At 41.1% G+C, this 21,796-nt stretch overlaps 1 protein-coding gene across 1 annotated transcript; it reads left to right on the top strand.

The window, feature by feature from the left end:
- Positions 1-2: 2 nt before the first annotated feature.
- galns (galactosamine (N-acetyl)-6-sulfatase) lies at positions 3-20,771 on the top strand. Its single transcript, XM_004067054.3, has 14 exons — positions 3-556; positions 888-1,011; positions 2,426-2,500; positions 2,578-2,680; positions 3,659-3,802; positions 4,545-4,611; positions 5,607-5,734; positions 5,832-5,971; positions 6,066-6,169; positions 9,435-9,577; positions 11,077-11,179; positions 15,892-16,013; positions 19,905-20,022; positions 20,285-20,771. The coding sequence occupies exons 1-14, from the start codon at positions 437-439 to the stop codon at positions 20,369-20,371; spliced, it is 1,578 nt and encodes a 525-aa protein (XP_004067102.1). The 5' UTR covers positions 3-436; the 3' UTR covers positions 20,372-20,771.
- Positions 20,772-21,796: the final 1,025 nt, after the last annotated feature.

Here is a 21,796-nt window from a genome sequence, read left to right as displayed (position 1 = left end):
ACAAGGAAACGTAGGTGTGTGAGTTTATTTGAAGGTGTATTATTGTTGTTGTTATTATTATTGTTATTCGTTTCTTTTACTCAAAATATCAAGATACATTTATAAAAAAAGGAAAGTTAGCATGATTTTATTTTTATACGTTATGCATAATTGCTTGATTTATTCAATCAGTAACAAAACCTGTACTCAGTGAATGCAGCGTTAAACAAGGAAGCGTTTTATTTCAGATTCAAAGAAACCTAAATGCAAACTTGCTAAAATTACGCTACAATTACTAAATATTCTTATTAATATCTTACGAAACTAGTCAAATGTTATGGTATCTACATAAGAGTGAATGCAGGCGTTTGAAAAAATGCTTGAGAAAACCTTTTCCTTGAAGCTTACATGACAACACAAGAACTTATCTTCTGACTTCGGCACAACAATATCGGCAATGCGGCGAGTTGCGTCTGTTCCTTTTCTTAGTGTTTTGAGTGCAACAATATGTTGCTTTTTGTCGGAAAACACACCAAATACCTCATCTCCAAATATTATCATCATGCTCATGGATGACGTAAGTTAATTAATCATTTTTACAATTAAATATGAATGTGCACAAAACATCTGAAAGTTAGTGTTTTGGAGTGTTCTTGAATATCTTTATATTCCATCTTCATGGGGATTTCTTTTTAAATGTTTTATTCTGTTTTTCTTAAATCAAGTTTGAGCTGCAATGTGACATTATTCCCATCCTGTTGTGTAGGATTACAATGTAAATAAGTGTGATGTTATGGCTGAGAGATCAGTCAGAGAGCCTCCTTTATTCTCTGTTACTTTAAGTTGATAAGTAGTTGCTGTTGATTCCTCTTTCCATAAATAAGTTGCTTTCTTTTTCTGCTCCTCAGATGGGCTGGGGGGATTTGGGGGTGTTTGGCCAGCCTTCCAAGGAGACCCCCAATCTGGATGCCATGGCTGCTCAGGGAATTCTCTTTCCAGACTTCTACACTGCCAACCCACTTTGTTCACCATGTGAGTCAGCAAAAAATGTTGTAAAACCTGCACGGGCAGATGTGTGTTTATTTATTAACATTGTACGGCAGATGTCCAAGGTTAATAAGTATATAGCTATGCACTGCAGCTTGAAAAAATTAATTTACCTAAAAAAACAAAACTTAAACGGCATCTAATGACAAAGTCCTGCAGGTATTACAACAAACGTTATCATCAATCAGTAGGAATGATGAAGTTAATCAAGTCTATGTCTAAATCAGTTGCTGTGGATCTTTATGGATTCCTTAAATAAGAAAGACAAAGTTTACACATTCATACAACATTAAATGGTGGTATACAACCTTGTACATTGGTAACACAATGTTTGTCAAAATTGAATTTCTTTAAAAGATTCATTTGAGAGTTGGAATCCTACAAAATGGGTCTGATTTGAGGCAAACTGCATTCCCAGCCTTGGAAGTGGCCACAAAACTTCCTTAATGATATATATAAACAGTTCCTGTTACACATTCAACTCAAACTACACCAAGTGAGCCAAGTTACATAGTTCACTTCACATGTAAGGCTGGAAACCACGAGTGTACAAAATTCCCCTGAGAATCTACTAGGTGTACATCTGTTGTGTTTATTGGAGTCAAGCATTGAAGCCATGACCATGATACAAAAATATTTGGACCCAAACTCTTCAGATCCAAATACTAATCTACAGTCAGTGGGACGTCACCCATAGAAAATGGCTTACTTCCGGCTGCAATGAAATTAGGTCAATTCATGGCCATTTTTTGCAACATGGACACCACCGTGTCCAGTTTTCATATACAGTCAATGCCACCGTGGCCATAATCGGCCATGTTTGAATGTGTTAGTGTCTCAGGGATGGGGCTGCACGGTGTGTAGTCTGCATGCTCTCTCTGTGCATGCGTGGGTTTTCTTCAGGCTCTCCAGCTTCCCCCCCACAGTCCAAACACATGCTTCATAGGTTAACTGGTTACTCTAGGGTCCCTAGGTGTGCATGTGTGGGAGTATTTTTGTTCCCTGCGACAGACTGGCGACCTGTCCAGCGAATGTACCCTGCCTTTGCCCAACAGTAGCTGGGACAGGCTCCGGCAACACCGTGACCCCAGCAGGGATGTAGCGGGTTAAGAAAATGGATCAATGTTTCAGTCATTTTCACATTTTTGCAGAAGTGCTTTAAAAATTCAGATAAACTGATCAGTAACAAAAAATAAAAATATTTTAGAAAGATACATGTTACTTAGCTGAATAACTGTTATTAAAATCCTTCACAGTAATCATTTTGAACACATTAAAGGTGAAATATTCATCATATTTAGGTTGGTAGAAGGAACCATTGGTTACTTTCTTTATTTTTATGTATAAGACATTTAAGTAAACACCAATTCCCCAAACTTTTCTATAATTCTGTCCACAGCCAGAGCTGCACTTCTCACTGGAAGGCTTCCTATCAGGAATGGGTTCTACACAACTAACGGTCATGCCAGAAATGGTAAAGTTTTAAGATATTTTCTCTCTTTAGAGCTTTGTCTTTTAACAAAGCTTGTCCACTTGTCCATGTTTTTGCAGCTTACACACCACAGGAGATAGTGGGAGGAATCTCCAAGGATGAGATTTTGTTACCTCAGTTGCTAAAGGAGAAGGGTTATGTCAACAAAATAGTTGGCAAATGGTAAGCTCTTTTACCATTTGACTTTCCTCCAAGTTCTCAGACATTAATGGTCAGATGTGGGGATATTTAGAATATTTATCAAAGATTTGCTTACCCGTGTAGAGTTTCATTGTCATCTGCGATCACCTTAAGGGAGGTCAGGAAAATAGAAGGTACGATTATCGCGGATGTCTTAAGTGTATTGTAAAGTATTTGTTAGAATAATGTAAGTTACTCCACTCCAGTCGATAATAAGGTATAAGCCTACTGGTTCCTTACTCGCCACGCACAAATGCTGCAAGCACGGGGTGTACATGTCATTTGTAAGTGCACGTGAGATGCTACACTCCGCCTGCCTAATTTCCTTATTTCTAATAGCCAGGCTGCGTCCAAGGCGGACAATAGGAGCCTACATTTTTCACCTTAACAGCACTGACAGGCTCCTTACGCAGTGTGCAGGATTTGGGTGGGGTTGGAAAAAAAAAGAGAAATCTGCACAACATGCCTGTCTACCTACTTCAGCCTTACTTGCTCTTTATACATTTTGTATAAGTGGTTGATGTGACCTGGCACCAGCAGCATACCCTTAGAAAAAAATGTACTTTTCACTCTACGGGTTCACCGAGCGATCTACAACTTTGATAATTCGTGCGAGCCACCTCCATTCTCTGTATAGATTTGCCAATATTTTACCCACAGACAGAAAGTTCCAGAAAAGAGTGCAGCTAAAACCTGAATCTCCATTTTCAAAGGAAATTGTCGTTTTTTTGTAATGATTGCAAAAGCAGTTCTTCAGTCATTCATTTCTGATCAGTGTCCTTTTTTTTAAACGCAATGTACTTATGATGTGACTGAAAAACACAACTTTAAAACAGAATTTAATGTCAAACACGATAAGATAAGAAGACTGAGCCAAAAGAAACGGTCCTAAGAGAAAGGGTTTTGATAAAAAATGTGGATTCAGAGATATTCATGGTACTAACCTTTTTGTCACTTCAGGCATCTAGGCCACAGACCACAGTATCTTCCTCTGGAGAACGGTTTTGATGAATGGTTTGGTGCACCAAACTGCCACTTTGGTCCCTATAACAACACCGTCAGACCCAACATCCCTGTCTACAACAACTCTGAGATGCTTGGGAGGTAACAGGACACACACGCAGAAGCAGAGTAAAGTTTCAAATAAAAAAATAAATAAAAAGATTGTTACCCATTAATAGGTTAGCCATTTCTCTGGTTGTTCATCTGGATGAGACGCATCCCTTCACATCACTCCCCCCTATACTTCCCTGTACCAGCTGTGCTTGTGTATTCCATTTTCCGCCCATTTGTTTTCCCCTAAACAGCCATATGTGTATTCAGGGTCATTGGAACTGGCAGCCGGGCATGTTTTTCGCTTAGCCGTGGGTTTAATCAGCACTGCATACCTGGGCCCTTGACAGACATGCACACATATGCACGAATACGCACACAAACACACACACGCCCTCAAGAGACGGCAGGTTGCGTTGTCTGTGCGCAAGGACACCTGGAGGAAGTGAAGCATAGGAACGGGATTTCTGTCACTGCTTCTTCACGTCACGCTTCAGCAGCACCTTATAACAGTTCCCTCTGCTCGTCTTCACAGAGAGTCCCTCTCTCACAGAAAAATCCTGCAAACACAGTCAACAAGCTGGAAATTTACTTCCATTCTCTTGATAATCTTGTTTTACAGTCAGTGTAGGAGAAGATTGAAACTCCTGATGAAACTGCATGGTCAGGAAAATGATCTTTTGTGCAGATGGAAGAACAGAAGACTTCGTGTCGTGTTGTAAAGGCTATTTGAATCGATGATAGCTCACTGGTGGAGATGGTGCATGAAATCATGTCAGTTCTTGTTTTTCAGATACTTTGAGGAATTTAAGATAGATAAAAAGACCGGGGAGTCAAACCTCACACAGATGTATTTGGAGGTGAGTAAACTGTAAAAATACTACTTCCAGTACTTACTCAGTTACAAAGCTACAATATTATATTGATAAGGGGGTGATGGCTTTCAAAGAGGGGTATTGAGGCTATTCCAGGGAGGGGAAACAAAAAAAAAATCTTAAAAAATCTGTAGCACTCATTTTATTGGCACATATTCCCAAAGGGAGTTTCATATTTTTTCAAATTTCTTTTGTATATATATATATACATATATATTTATATATTATTTCAAGCTCTATGATCCCAGAATCTAACCAATAACAATCAAGGCCTCATTGACATTAAAACAGTTGAAAGAAGCTCCGATGAAGCATTTTATACAGGTAAAACGTTTTAAGCCTCCTAAGCTTTTCTATAGTCTTGCAAGGGTCTGTAATCCTTGCATTGAATATGATGTACTTGAATAAAAAAAAAGTCATTAACAGACGGTGTATTTAAAAAAAAGGGTTTTTATTCACTGCTCTTGAGTAAAGGTCCTGTTTTAAATGCTCTCCAAACAAAAAAACAAGGTGTTTGTCATTATGTACGTCTACCTGCTGAAGTGGATTTTGTACCTTGTTACAAGATGACACTTAATCACATTTTGCAGGCGTCAGCTCCTTTGAAGAACTTGTTAACAAGATGTAAGCAGTATTCTGAGACACACTGCCTCCTTGAAAAGTGTCACATCTCAGGGCGTTTAGGTGTGCATGTCAAGCTTTACTTTGTTTTAAAAGTCCTCAAGGCAACATTGCTTTTAGTTTTGCACTTTGTTGGAACCATGATCCAAAAGAAATGTTTCAATTCATGAAGTGATTTAGTGATCAGACGGCACAAATCTTTGTTAATCATATAGTCAACCCAAATTATATCAAAATGATATAATGAGACTGTGTAATTATATTTGCCTTACTTTTTTAAATCTCCCTGTATCTTGAAGGCTAACACAGAAAAAAAAAAGTGAAGGACATTGGGGTAAAAGTCTCTTCCATCTCTGTAGGCGGGTCTAGACTTCATAAGTCGTCAAGCTGAAGCCAAGCGGCCCTTCTTCCTCTACTGGGCAGCTGATGCTACTCACTCCCCCGTTTATGCCTCCAAGCCCTTCTTAGGGAAGAGCCAGCGAGGCCGGTAAATGTTCCGTTATTGACCCTTTATGGACACGCTGTTTAGAAGTTTAAACCACAACTTTATGCGTTTATGTTGGTTCATGAACTTTGAATTACAGCTATGGAGATGCAGTAATGGAGCTGGACTACAGCGTTGGTCGGATCTTGACGAAGCTGCAACGTCTAGGCATCGACAACAACACTTTTGTCTTCTTCACCTCAGACAACGGGGCAGCTCTGATGTCTGGCCCAAATGAAGGCAGGAACAATTGTTTTTTTTCTTTCTTTTTCTCTTCATTGAGGCAGTGTATCGTTCGATGAGTAGAAAGATGTTTTTCTGTCTGGATCATCAGGTGGAAGCAACGGGCCATTCCTCTGTGGGAAGGAAACCACCTTTGAGGGGGGCATGAGAGAACCTGCCATTGCCTGGTGGCCTGGACGCATCAAAGGAGGCACTGTACGGCCGACTGTGTTTGAAAGCTTTTAGCAAGTGAACCCTAGACAATACAAGATAGTGGTTCAGCAGCATGCAGACGAGGTTTAACCAAGCATCCAGAGCTCTTTGTAGTTCTGTTACAGTTATAGTTCTGTAGTTCTCTTTGAAAAAGGAAAATTGGTCAGAGAACTTTGATTCACACTTTCAGTAAAGGCATAATTATTTCACATAATCTTTTTTGTTTGATCGTGTATCACCTCAGTGGGATCCCTTAACGACAAGCAGCTTTCTAAAAAAAAAATGCAATTGAACTCCAGAATCTGAACTGTGATTTCGGCCACGAAGCGTGTGGCCAACCCCCCGCCCCCCGCAAGTCTTTCCTCAAATATTTTTGCCTTGAATTAATGCCCCAAGTCTCTTATTTTCCATCCCATTCCCCAGTTTAACCCCCCACACACACTCCGCGATCCCATAAGCCTGTGCGTTCAGCAAATGACTTTTAATTGTATTAGGGCCAGCTGTGACACGGGGCTGTGACGCAAAGGGATTTTGTGGAGGAGCAAGCGGAGGCTGCAGTTTGCAGTAAGCCTTGCCCCTGGCTCATCTCACAGGGTTGTGCTGGGGCCTGATAGCGCAGCAGAGTAGTGAGGGAGAGGGGGATTGGGAGCGTCTTAAGCAGCTAATCTGTTTGTGTGTTTGCTGAGGTTGGATTGAGCTGTAATGAGGACTTCAGTATCTGAATATGCCAGGCGCTCAGGATAAAGGAATGGGTAAGGGGAAGGAGTGGGGGCGATGGTGGGGGTGTTTTTTTTTTTTTTTTTTAAGGGAAGGAAGCAAGGAAAGACTTGAAAAAGGTGGCTGTTGTACAGAGCAGAAAGAGAGGAGCGCAGTGCTAAAGACACAGGTACTGGCACACTGTGAGGAATGCTGCTGTGCTGGCAGGGCTTTGCAGCACCTGTGCCATGTCACGACTGACTAATGTGCTCTGTGTTCGTGTGCACGGCTGCATGATTACTGGCTAGCCTGACAGATAACCTTCTAGTTACTTCTACCAATGCAGACCACCATAAAGGACAAATTTAGGCACACTTGTTACTTAGCTTTGGGAAATCTGTCTGAAGTGTTTTGGTGAAGCTCTGCTGGGCCATTCATGGTGACAAACCTGCTTTGTTGGAGCTCCTGCACCGAATTTATAGATTTACATGTTTTTTTAAGAGGTTGAGACACAACTTTGCCCTTTTTTTTAACCCCTCTGGTGTTTGTTGATCTGTGCTTTGGGAAGCTCATAATCTTTTTAAGGTTTTTGATGTAAAACAAAATTTGAATTTCAACATATTTTGTTCACCGTTGTGGTATTATAATAATGTTTATTAGTTAAGCACAAAACAAAAAGAAGTTATCAGGCTTGTTTGGATTTAAATATCAATAAACTGATATTTAAAGACTCACTCTGAGGAAAATTGTGTTTTTTTTAAGATGTTCTTGTGGCATTTTTCTCATGATGGAGGCCAAAATGAACCTCAAAATTGCATTTCTGAGTATTGTTTTATTCAAATCGTTGTGAATCAGGAGCAGACAAAAAAGCTTGTAGGTGTGACATAGAACCTTCAGTCGCATGCCACAAGCTCCCTACTCTGTTCTATTCTGATGCATTCACTTGCAGGCAACTAGATCCATGTACATCTTTGTTTTCCTCGTCTGAGCTGGCATCTGGTTTAAAACTGTACGGCTGGATGGCTCCAATATTGGTCACCATTTTTGTTGCACCAGTAATGTTAGGCTGGGGTTGTGAGGGGCTGTAAGCTAGCGAGAGACTGTAAATATATATAGGGATGATGGGAAACTGAGAGGTGAATTTCCACTGAACTCCTGCTGCTCTGCAGAAACTATGTCCTAGAAAATGACACAGTTTATACGATTTTGGAGGGGAAAAAAGGCATAATCTTAATTAAAAGACCACTGGGAACACTCTTACAAAGACGATTGGAGTGGGACTTTAAGAGGAAAAATGGGCATGTGCTGGAATGAAGGTGCATGGCTGGTCAGATTCAGTGTTTGGAGGGGAGCGGGTTGATGAGGATGATGATGAGCTGTGGTTGCTGTTGGATGGGGAGTTGGGTGGTCTGTCAGGCTCACCACATTGTGGAGCATCACAATCCCTTTTGTTGGTTTATCAGCGGCGAACACACGGGCAGAGTGAAAAGAAATGGGGATAGAAACATCTCTGATAACCAGCATTGCAACACAGAGAGAAACGAGACAGTGAGAATGCAGCTTTTACAAAGAGTGATGAGTTGGACAAAAAAAAAAAAGAGGAAGGAACAAAGGGTGATGAAAGGCGAGGTTCAGTGCAAGCTGCAGACCTGTTATGGAGCTAATACTGGAAGGACATCATGAGATAAAGTTGTCTGTCTGGCTGGTTAGAGTTTGAAAGTTTAGGCTTTTTCTTGCGGCGGTTATTGCCAACTAAATGTCAGAACAGCTTCTCTTTTTTTGGTTGTCGTCTGATCTTCTTTATTGGTCGGTGTGTCAGTTTAAGTGCAGCTTAAAAAAGTGGAATGAAGTGAATGTGTGAAAGAGAGGGGGTATTGATGTGCAGATAGATCATGGAATGCATTGCAGAGCTTTTCTTTTTTTTTTTTTTACTGCGGCTACTTCTTTGGATACAGAAGGAAAGGGGGGAATTTATTTCCATACTCTGGAGTGCGTGCACGTCCGCGTGCGTGGGGGCTGCCGATAGGAGCACAGCGGCACATGGCGGTGCAGCTGCAGAGGCCTGATAGCGCTATCTGATTGTGAGCGTGCCGTCTCCCTCTAAGGCTCGCTCAGGAGAGAATGGAACTGAAGATCAAGGATGACAGCGAAAAAATGGCATTTTATCTGAAAATAGTTCAAAGTTTATAAATAAAATAAAGCTTTTCACTGCAACTGGGAGAAGGAGATAAAACACCGGCTCGCTCCAGCTCCAGCTTCAGCAGTCTGCTTGCCCGGTCCGTGTCCTTTCCCTACATCCTTTCCTGTTTTCTGTCAACCCCCCTTACAAAAAAAAAAAAAAAATCACATTTAAGACGGAAAGACATTTTGCGGTTTTGATAGTAAACCTGCATACAGCGATTAGAGGGACTAAATGCATCTATTCACCTTTCATATAGAGTTTAATACAGAGTGGGAGGTTTTTGTAAAGTTGTCATGGCTCCTTATCTCTTCAAAATTGCATGCATTGCATGAAATAGCAGATATTTTTGTTATTTGTGGTTGTACTCTTAAAGCCTCTACTATCATGCAGGTGAGTTTCCAGCCTGCCAATGTCATGGATCTGTTTACCACCAGCCTGGCTCTCGCCGGCATCGGTCCTCCTGGTGACCGAGTTCTGGATGGACTGGACCTGACGCCTGTCCTGTTCAACCACTCCCATACTCTCCAAAGCAGGTGAAGGCAGTTTTTACCCACATTCATGCTTGAACATCCAGACTGAAGTTGGATCTTGGTGGTTGGAGTGCTACTTCAGTGATCATTACCACTTTAGGCAATAAGGTGGAGCTGAAGATGAACCGATGAAATGATTTCTGCACCTAATGGAACCCTTTGAACATGAGTTAGAGCAGGAAGAAACTGGGCTGCCTTTTCAGATGGCTTTTGCACCAGGAAAGTTTTCAATTCAACTGGATGCAGTATGCTACAAGTTTTGCAGTTCGGTTAGGTTTTTTAAAGTTTACCAGGACTGAAAGCAAACCTTTAAATATCACCTACCTTATTTTAGGAGCACTACTGCCTACCAGAATAGAAAAGAAAACTTTCATATACTGAGAAACATCTCAACCTAGTCACTACAACTTTCAACTTTTGCATCTTCACATTCACACCTAGGGACAAATTAGACACCCAGATTAACCTATGAAGCATGCTTTTGGACTGTGGGAGGAAACTGGAGTGCCCGGAGAAAACCCATGCATGCAAGGAAAACACGCTCCACACAGAAATGTCCAGGCCAGTATTCGAACCAGGGCCTTCTCGATGTGAGACGAGAGCTCTATATGGCTTCCTCCCATTGGTTCCCTTCTGCTCTTTGGTCCTCTGTGTGGTCCTTGTGCGTTAAGGGAACATTCACACTGGCAGGTTTGATTTGCACCAGGGATTGCTGGTTCCAAACGTCTACTTTTTCTGCAAATGAAAGCTGACCTGAATGCTGGTGCAGACCAATCATGTGAATTCTGGTCCCCTTGAAAGTCGGGGTCTCCCTTCTGAGACGGTCTTGTACAACCATGCGGTTTCACTTTTCAATTTTGGGGTTCCCTAGGAGTCCCCCTGCTGGCCACACAGAGGACTCCTCTGAGGGTCAAGTGTACAGAGACATTCTGTCAAATGCATGAAACAAATTTAGTTAAAACTGAACAGGATAGAAACAAGTTAAATTAAAAGAATAATTGAAAAATATGTTTAAAAGGACTTTGCAAATGGACACCAGCACCTTTGTGTCTGTTTTGATGGCAAAGTTTTGCAACCTTCTGACTCAAAGCTGACAATTAATTGAAAAAATAAACACATTTCATTTGAGAACACCACATATCAACTCCTAATTAGAGGGGTTGACAAAATGAAGTGTTGTAGTGGAAGAATGAAAACACATTTTCAGGAAATTGTAACCTCTTGTTCTTTTTCTTTCCCGACTCTGACAGTAATGAGAGTAAAAAACTTTTTCACATAACATTGTTACTTGTCCAGAAGGGGAATTGAGTTTCGAGGTGTCTTGGTAATTGTGGATCATGCTGAAACCTAAGATACCTTCTTTAAATAACTAACTATATGTGAAATCCCACAAGCACAAGAAATGTTTTTCAGTGCTATTTTCTGCTTTAATAAAGTATTGACATTTCTGATGATTCTAATAAAAAAAAAGAGCATGTTTTCACCCTATCTGTTCACAACAGGCCAATCTTCTTTTACCGCGGGAATGAGCTGATGGCTGTGAGGCTTGGACAATACAAGGCACATTACTGGACCTGGAGCAATTCATGGGAGGAGTTCAAACAGGTAAGATTCCCGTTTGACCCTACAAGCCTGTCCCAGGCTGGCACTGCCACGTTGTACTCTTTTGTCTTTCCTAATCTCATTCAAGCACACAAACACTTTGGCTGTTGTTGGTGTTATCTTCAAAATGGCTCATCAGTTGACTGCTGTGTACATCAGAGTGTAATGAATATTAATGAAGAACCCCCACAAGAGCGAACCTGCATCATTCATCAAACAGTTGACTTGTTTGTTCAAGCTCCGGTGGAAATTTTCTCCTCCATTTACATATCGTCATCCCCTGCTTGTTCTTTTTAGCATCATGGAGCTAAGCTATTCTGTAATTAAATCAACTCGGTATGGATTAAATGCATCAGGAGAAACGGGAGAGCTGACACCTGAGAGGCAAGAGAGTTTGTGCTTCAATTTTCGTCTCTTTTCTCCCCTCTGCCCACAAAACTCCATCTCTCTGTCCGCCCTGCATGGCTATGTGTTTTTCTTGTGATCCAGTTTGTTTTATGCCCCATCGGTCGCTTAAATTACTCTCTCCTTCAGGACCGCTGAATCAATAGCAGCCTCCTTTATCAACTCATGTGAACTGAAGTGGAACTTCACAAATAATGGCGTCTGATTGCTTCTGAGTTGCCTATCGATTGGTGTGTGTGTATGTGTGTGTGAACATGGGAGAGAGCATGAGGGAGAACAGGAGCATAGACATTTGTTTCTCCACAAATAGGTGCAAACAGTGTACGCTGTTGATTCTCTACAATGGAAAGTTAAATGTCCAGTGTTCTTGGTGGCATCATGGTCCTTAAACTGTCCTTGAGTGTGTGTTGCTCTCATGCACAGATGCTTGATTTTGCTCAAAATTTCAAGCCACTAAGAAACATTTTAACTTCTGAGTAATAAAATACACAGGATATTTGATATTCACTAGTTCCATATATGAAGCAAATGTTGAAGTTCTTATTCATCGTTCTTCAGCTCAAACCGCTTTGACATAGTGTTTTATCCTGGGCATGTTCATCACTTATATAAAAAATAGCACAAACGTTTGTCTAAAATGATCTTTATTAGCTTTTTCATACTTCATATACATTGTTGTGCAGATTCCTTCTTAGTATGAGTTTATTTTAAGATCCCTGTTGAAACAACATGCCAAAATCTGACTACTATATACAGCAACTACATACCCTTTCTAAAAAAAGTCAATATCATTAAAAAGTGTATTTGTTTCCATATTTTCATTCAAAAAATTAAAGTGACTTAAAATATAGATTTGTGGTCTGCTGTTTAATTTTTTTAATGATTTATTTGTTCATTTTTACATGTATTTTACATAAATTGGGGTTCCCACTGCTTTTGAGTGTGGGTCAACAGAGGAAACGTCTAAATTTGGTCGAGGAGAAGGAATATTGGACTGTTGGTCTGTGGTCCAAGGTCCTGTTTTGTGATGAAAGTAAAGTGTGCCTTTCATTTGAAATTGGAGGAAGACTGGTGAGAAGCAGAACCCAAGCTGCTGTCACGATTTTGGCTGCCATGTCCAGCGCTGTAGTTGCTGTGTTGGTAAACTCTGCTTACCTCAATCCAAAATTACTGCAACAGTCTAGCAGAACGTTCTAGAGACTTAATTATTCCTTGATGGAGATGCAGATTTCACCGTCCAGCAGGACTTATTCCGTGCCCACACTATTGAAGTATTATTTTGGAAAAAAACATTTTTTTTGATTGATTTTTATGTGATCATAGTTTTTTGTCTTTATCTTTTTGCGAAAACTGAGAAGAACATGGGGATTTCTCCACAGTTTTCTACTTTTCTGAAATCCTGTTTTGTGAGTTTTATGCGGGTGAAACCCAATTAATGGAAAAAATAAAGATATAAATACTTGAAATCAATTAAACATTTGGCCTCAAATGTCAATTTAATGACATTTTAATTTTTTTGAGCTGAAATTATGGAAACATACACATTTTTCTATGATATTCAGATTTTTGGAAAGAGTCTGTATAATATCTATATGAATAAAACAGGTGTCATAATATAGGAAAGATGTGAGATTATAGCCGAGGTATGAGAAGTGTTATGCATAATAGTAGGTCAAACAAGAAGAATATAAGGCATTTCATGACAAATACTTAAACTGTCCTTTAAATCGTGGACACAGTTTGGGCTGTTTTGGACGTCTAGGCTGTAATAATTTCATGTTTGTGTTACTATCAGCATTTATTTCAAAAGTCCTCAGTCATTCACACTACTCCTCATGTGCCGTACAGCTAAATAGACATTTAGGAACGCACTCTTGTCAGGCCGGATTTCTGTTTTGACAGGTTGACTCTGATTTTAGTTGAAGAAGGAAAAGATGATGTGCATCTCCGTAGTGTTTCTGTGTGAGATTTCATCTGAAGCGAGTTAGTTCCAGACAGCAAAACTTCTTTTTATTGTTTAAAAAAAAGACATTGTGGACGTAGCTGTGTAGCCATTTACTAAACCCTCTTTATTACTGCTCAGGGTCATGAGGGGAAAGTATCTGTATCAAGCAGAATTTTAGTCTGGGTCACACATATGGGAATAAAATTTTGTCCTTCCTGTTAATGAAAGAAAAACCTCACAATGCTCACTAAAGTAATTTAAAACTAATATTAGTAATAATAATTTACTGAAAACTCAATTTTACTTAAAAAACATCCACACACAAAAATCAAGCAATGATGTTCCATCTCTTTACTTTTCTTCTTCTTTTGAGAATTCTTATTTTTAAAGTAAAGGACTTCTTGTCTCCTTTAGAAGCCAGTGGTGACCATGAAGTAAACAAGCGTTCTATGAAAATATATCTGCTTTTATTTAAAGAATTTCTATCAACTGTTACCCCTCCACCCCCACCCCTCTCATATTTTGCAGGAAACCTACTTTTACTGTTTCAGCTCCATTTCACTGTTCACTGAGTTGGAACTAATTCATCTTGTATATACGGCTTGGCAGTGTATTCTTGCAGGTTAGAGGATGGTGTCTGCAAGATAAATCTGAGGAAGTCTGTGATTTTAATTGAACAGAGAGAGCCAAAGAAAGAGCTATATGGTCTGTTCTCTCTTAGCGTGTGCTGGTAGAAAATTGTAATTTATGTCACAGTTGTTTCAGTTAAAAAACGTTGCTATTTTGGATTCTTAGATACACAAAACGATCCCTCATAATTATGGATTTCCTCCTTAAAAATCGGGCCCTAAGGAGAGCGTTTTTCCCATGTTTCCTACATCTTATCTTGTCACAACTTGTGCTCCAGTCTGAAAGCAGCTTCTCTGTATCCATACTGTTAATGTCATGCGAGATATGAAGCTGTGGCTGCAGTATCTTGGGGACAAGTATGGGAGTTGATGTGCGCAGCGGGCTTTCTCTGAGCCAAAGACTTTCTCCATCTCTCTCTGTGTCTGCATTTCTAAGCTGTTGGCTTCAAAAGACAGGACAAGTCCTGGATCAGTGGAAGCCTCGCTGTACGGGGGGTAAATAAATCTCGTCTCTCTGCTTTTCTGTCCTCTCTATATGTATTTTCAGGTGCTCTGATGAGTGATCTCAGAGGGGGGGCGGCCCCACTCCCTTACAGATGAATGCTTTTCCAAAATTAGTTTTGCTCATCAAAAAGTGTGTTTGTGTACAAGGAGAGGGGAGCCCCTTCTAGAGTGTGTGTGGGTGTGTGTGTGTGTGTGTGTGACTCAATCAGACTGCGATCACTGCCAGCCTCCTGAGAGAGGAGTCGCAGAGCGGGAGCAGAAAGATGAAAAGGAGGCAGCAAAAGTCTGAATGATTCCAAACGCTTCCCGGTGCAGCAGATTGAGCAAAACAGATTGGAGGACAATATGCGTGTGCACCATGTGACAATGGGTATTTAGCTCCCAGCAGCAGGTGGCTGGAAGCAGAACACTCAGATTTGAGTGTACTTTCCTTAAGCTGCACAGTCATTGTTTGTGTGCATTTTAGCTGAAGTCTGGAAAACAAAGTGACAAAATCGTGTCAGATTTCTTCCCGTTTACTCTCTTAACTTTGCTGCAAAAAGCTGCTTTTTAAATCTGTCTGACCACAAAAGGCTTTGAAATCGCTGCCAGGTTTGTGGTCTGTGTTTTAAAGTATAATTATAAATCAAACATTTAATACGATGACACATCTCTTTTATTGCCGTATAAACTATGCTTGAACTGCAGAGTATTTCTTTTCTTTCTTTTAAGTTTTACCTCTTGCATTTGTAAGCAGATCTGCTCAAGTGAGCAGCATGACAGGTATGAAATTATTTCTATTTTGATTGTAATTGACCTTCAAGCACGCTGGCTCATCATAAACTGATTTACAGTTTCTAATTGGTGTCCTAGTGTGAGCTAAGTTTGCCCAAACTACTCTTGAAATAGAAAGCTATGAAGAAAAGCAGGCTGCCTAACACAGAGAAGGCCCTCGTTCGAATCCCGGCTGGGACCTTCCTGTGCGGAGTTTGCATGTTCTCCCTGTGCATGCGTGGGTTTTCGCCTGGCACTCGGGCTTCCTCCCACAGTCCAAGGATATGCTTCATAGGTGCAACTGGTGTCTCTAAATTGCCCTCAGCTGTGCATGTATTTGTGAGAATGTGACCCTGCAGGGGTGGCTTCAGGAGCCCCCGTAACCTCAAAAGGGATGAAGCAGGTTCTCAAGATGGATGGATGAATGCTGTATCCTATTTTGTATTTCTTTAACATTTGCTTTCTTGCTGTTCTTTTAGGGTGTAAACTTTTGTCCTGGGCAGGAGGTCGCCGGTGTGACCACCCATGAACAAAAAGAGCACACTCAACAGCCAATCATTTTCCACTTGGGGCGGGACCCTGGAGAAAAGTACCCTCTGAGGTCAGTTTCCTGGAAAGTTCAGCCCCATTTTCGGAGATAAGAATCAGCAAGTAAAGAGAACGAAGTGTCTCAGATAGATTAAAAATAAATAAATAAAAAGCTCTGGAGCAGTACAAAATGAATGAATCGATGCGGCTATGAAAAAGACGCTGAAGGATTGATCCACTCAGTGAGTGCATGATTACACCTGGCTTTTTGTGACTGAAAACAGCTCTTTAATGATCGCTTTCTTGGACCTTCACCCTCAAGCGGGCCGCTTGCGGGTTAAAATTGCAGGATAAATTGTCCAGGTCTAAATTTGAGAGCGGCTGCTGTTTAATGTATTTGGCGTCTGCCTCCGACGCAACGAGAGTTAAGAATCACTCTGAGGGTATCGACGCTGGAGGACACACTGACAGCCAAGAATAAAGTAAACCTGTTACTAAACAAGGGTGCAGACATGCATTGTGCCTCCCTGTGCACTTTAAATACAGAATATTAAAGCAATCTAAAAAAAAAACAGCACTGTAGGGGTCCCTGAGTAATGCATTAAGATAATCCCTGAACGCTTTGATGAAACTATTCTTTTTTTGTGTGCTTTCTGGCTCCCTCCTGGCAGAAAACCTCCTCCACTGACCTTTCCTTTCTGCTTCTGTGTCTTTCACATTCTTTGCTGCAGCCTTATCTCCATCTTTGCTTTCGGCTCAAACTCTTTTCTGAAGTGAGATTGGTTGATAAATCATTCATGTTGTTTTTCTTTTGCCTTAGTGTTCACTCATAAAAAAAAAAAAAAGGATGAGGAAGAAAAAAAAATCAGAAGAATGAATCACTATGTAGCCATTTTTTTTTTACTTGTGGAGAGATGCCTTCTTGTCTTTGTTTCCAAGGTTACCGTCCTTTACATCTCGACCGTCCCCCTTCACTTATAATGCACCGACCAACTTTGGTATACTCCCTTATCCTCTCCAACTTTTATTCAGGTCTCGTCTCCTCAAAACTGATGTCGCTCTGCCCCCCACCCCACCCCCTTCATGCCTGTGCGTTCACGTGTGTCCCCGTGCTCTTAGATCCACCAGCTGGACTGGCTGCCCGGCCATCATTAATACCTGTCAACACCTAAAGAGCCATTTAAGATGATGTAGGGCCTGCCTGAACACATACCTTCAATACTGTCGCGTGCCGCGATACAACAAAGAACACACACAAGCAGCACCAACCCACAGTTGAGCGCAGTCGTCCAGAGGAGCTCGGTGCCCTAAGTTTCTCTTAGTTAACTCTCTGTGCAGTAATGATTTTAACATTCCACGTTTTCATCAGAGCATGGGACACTCATAGCTTTTCTCCGTCAGTGCTGAATGGAAGACGGACACTGACCTGGCCTAACGCGGTGAGACGGCTGCAGATTGCTGAGAGCTAATGCACCGAGATTAACACGTCTTGCTTTCTCGCCAGCCACCCCGGCTCGTGTCCCCAGAGCCGCTGCTCATTGACAGCGCAGGCCCAGCTTTGACACTGCAGGCAGCCTAACACAGTCTGGCCTCATCTGCTGCCTGCCACCAAGCTCTTGTATCTCCAATCAATAGTCCTCACCGGAGTGCTCAATTTCCACCAGGGTGGAGAAGCTGGGGAAGGGGAGGGGTGGGCAGGACAGATGTATTTGATTGTCTCCTCAGTTCCCCCACCTTCTGCTTACTGTGTGGCTGTTTGAAAATCTGTGTGTGTGTGTGTGTTTGTGTTCCAGCAATAGTGTTATGAATCAGTAATCAGAGCGGTGACACACCTGAGCAATGCCCTCATCCCCCTTGGGTGCCATACATTATAAATCAAAAGACTCCATTTGCATAAGGCCTGCTTATTATTCCAGATTTTGCCTCTTCGCACGTAAGCTAAGGGTTATAATTATGATAATGAGCCGTGCTGACTGTGAGCTTTTCATTTGCCGGATGCAGGGAGGGCATAAACAAATGATATTATTAGTTTTTGATTTAGAGGTGTGCACTGTTCGGTTTCCAGTGCATAGACAAAACAACGGCAAAACTTTTGGCAACTTTCTCAGGGCGCGCTTCACTTGCACACACTGGTGTGCAGAAATTCCACTCCTGCAACAGTCCGATAAATCTCTGCACCTTTCTTTTATTAAGCTGCTTCATCACAAAATGAGCCCCGGCGGAGAATAAAACACCCCCAATGCTGATCGAGATCAGGCAAGAAGCAGAATTTGCAGGAGTTGAGTTAATCGGAGAGTTCGACTTTTAACCAGCTGTATTGTTGCCTATTAAAATGGATCCCAATGAATTATGACAATTGTGGCACATGAGGGGAGAGACTAATTGCAGGCAGCACACCACCAGTCATATAATTGTAGGGGAAGTAAAGAGTGAGAATGGAGGAAAGGAGCAGGTGTTGGCTGATGGAGGAAGCCTTGCTGCCCTGTGGGAGATCTAAGAGGGAGGGTAGGTGTGAGCTGGACAGGGCCTGGGGTTATTACTCTAATTGACACTTCACCTCACACACATGCACATGTTCCCCAGGGGCCAATCAAAGGGTTGGCTTTGCAGTGGAGGGATGGATGGAAGACTGGCACAGGTGCTGCTGGCAAATGTATCAGGGGTGTAATTGCACTGCTGATATTTGTCTATCCCTGTGTCACGCCACCAGACGCTCACTTCCCCACAATACACACACACTTACACACTTGCACGCCGCCCATTAACCCTACAGGTCCTATTGAGAGCAGCGTTCCTTTGAAAGCCTTCAGGGCCCCTGTGTTTTACACTCTGAATATAATAATGCACAGAGGTGCTCGGGCTCACTGCTGTCCAACAGCAGTAATTGAGAGACGGGGGATGTGATGGGGGTTACAGTTCACCCCTGCTGAGTTTGCTGCAATAGATTTGGCCAGAGTGGACAACCTGTTTGTGTTTCTGTGCTGTTAGAGACGGCATACATCATGCAGAGTCAGGCTTCTGCATTAGCTCGATATATATTCAATATGGACTTTTGTTGTGTCCAACTTACCTAAGAAATAAACCAAAAAGAAAAATATTAAAACTGTATTTCCATGTATTTCAAGTCCCACACCCATCATATTTTGATCTAAAGCGTTTCCATTGGTCCTTTAATAACTATTATGCCGTTTTTGTTGTTTTCTAGGACATAGTTTCTGCAGAGCGGCAGGAGTTCATTAGGAATTCGCCTCTATGATGTGGGTGAAACCTTGGGGTGGGGTAAACCCGCCCCCTTGCCCATCACCGATCTATTTACATGCTCTCCCGCTAGCTTACAGACCGTCAAAACCCCAGGCTAACTTAAGTGGCGCAAAAAAAGTGGAATAAAATATTGGAGCTATTTAGCCGTACAGTTTTAAGTCAGATCCCAGCTCAGACGAGGAAAACAAAGACGTACATGGATCTATTTGTCTGCAAGCGGATGCATCAGAAAGGAGCGGACCAAAAGTTTGTGGTTCGCATGTGTTTTTTATGTCAAAACTACAAGCTTATTCCAACAACACTTTTTCGTCTGCTCCTGATTCACAGTGATTTGAATAAGAAATACTCAAAAGTGCAAATTTTAACCTAATTTTCTTTACATCTGTCCTTCATCAGAAAAGTGCCACAAGAACATGTTAAAAAAAAACACCATTTTCATTGGATTGGCTCTTTAAGTTAGAGGTGCAAATACTAAAGTACGAGTTTAATAAAACAATTTTTATGTTATTGTGAAAACAAAATAAAGTATATAAGTACTGAACAATTTTGTACAGTTAATTTTTTAACTTGGAATTTACTGTCTCTATTTAGACTCCAGCGCTCCAGTTGTTTTGTAAAAACTAGAATCTTTGTTATTTTATTGAACAGATTGATAAATTACCAATCCTATAACTCAAATAATGTATTTTGCATGTCTTTGCAGTGTTTTGAGTAAGGAGTACCAGGATGCTTCAAACTGGATCTCTATTGTGGTGCAGAAGCACAAGGAAACTTTGGTCCCTGGAATGCCCCAGCTTAACATGTGTGACATGGCAGTGATGGTGAGTTTCACATTACTGTTGGAAAATTTTTATTTTCAAACAAATATCCTATCATTCTCAATTTTTGTCAGAATTTTTAAAAAGATTGCAGTTTTTAAAGTGCTTTCAGGATGCTTTTTTTTTACAGATTTCAAAACAGGCAACTGCCTTTCTCTGTATTTAATCATGTGATAATACTGCCACCTAGTGGTCAGTAAAAAAATCATACTCAGATGAAATATGTACTTAATTTTCTTCTGTCTTTCTCTTTTCTGTTTTGTAGAATTGGGCGCCTGCTGGCTGTGAGAAGTTAGGAAAGTGTTTGAAAGTTCCTAAGTCTGAACCCTGGAAGTGTGACTGGCCTCACTAGGGCAAAAGCAGAGAACGAAGATCTTAAAAGGAAAACTTGATGACAAAAAGAGGAGAAATTAGTTCACATTAAAGTAATTACATGTTAATTTGCATTTAATTTTGCATTTTTGTTATTTGCAGAGCAACCTCTCTTTTCAGTCTACACTTCATAAAATTGGGAAAAAGGGAAAAATTGGCCCTTTTATTCTGAATATTCGATTAGGTTCAAACTTTGTAAAAAGATTTTTCATTTACCCTGCGACAGACTGGTGAACTGTCCAGGGTGTCCCCTGCCTTCCCTCACAAGTGGCCGGGATAGGCTCCGGCATTTTTCATTTACTTTTTACTTTTTTCCCTAAAGATTTTTTATTTTTTAATAAAATGAATTCATAAAATCAAAGCTGCATTAACACCTTCATTTTTGTTTTGTGTTTTATTTTTGCATATTCTTTCTTAAAAAATAAAAGCTGCTGCATAATAAGAAAAAGTGTTGTAAACAAGTCAAGATTTTGGACTTTAAAGAATTGTTTGAAATGTTTTGAAACGTCAATGAGCTAAACATAGTGGCCTTGTGGAAGGGTGTCCACCTTGACATCGGAGGGGTCTTTAAGTAGTTATAGGATTTAGAACCATCAGTCATAGCTGGTTGAGTCTAATCCAACATGAACCCATCAGTTTAAAATATCAGTGGTGGGTTTCAACCATCCCATTTCTTTGAACTTAGAGAGGAAAGTAACAAATACCTGTGATTTTTTAGGTTTGTCCACCTCAGTTTTCCCTAATTACACTATATCATCAAAAGGATTTGCTCACCTGCCTTGACTCCCATGTGAACTGAAGTGCCATCCCATTCCTAACCCGTAGAGTTCAATAAGATGTCGGCCCACCTTTTGCAGCTATTACAGCTTCAACTCTTCTGGGAAGGCAGTCCACAAGCTTGAGGAGTGTGTTTATAAGAATTTTTGACCGTTCTTCCAAAAGCGCATTGGTGAGGTCACACACTGATGTTGGTGGAGCAGGCCTGGCTTTCAGTCTCCGCTCTAATTCATCCCAAAGGTGTTCTATCAGGGTTCAGGTCAGGACTCTGTGCAGGCCTGTCAAGGTCCTCCACTCTGTCATCCATGTCTTTATGGACCTTGCTTTGTACTCTGGTGCACAGTCATGTTGGAAGAGGAAGGGGTCTGCTCCAAACTGTTCCCACAAGGTTGGGAGCATGGAATTGTCCAAAAAGTTTTGGTACCCTGAAGCATTCAGAGTTCCTTTCACTGGAACTAAGGGGTTAAGTCCAAGTCCTGAAAAACAGCCCCACACCATGATTCCTCCTCCACCAAATTTCACACTTTGCACAATCCAACGTGTACCATTCTCCTAACCCAAACTCACCCATCAGATTTTCAGATGGAAAAGTGTGATTCATCACTCCAGAGAAGGTGTCTCCACTGCT

This window comes from Oryzias latipes, chromosome 3 (assembly GCF_002234675.1).
Source record: "Oryzias latipes chromosome 3, ASM223467v1".
NCBI lineage: Eukaryota > Metazoa > Chordata > Actinopteri > Beloniformes > Adrianichthyidae > Oryzias > Oryzias latipes.
Note: the sequence above shows the minus strand (reverse complement) of the source record. Positions and strands in the feature narration are given on the sequence as shown.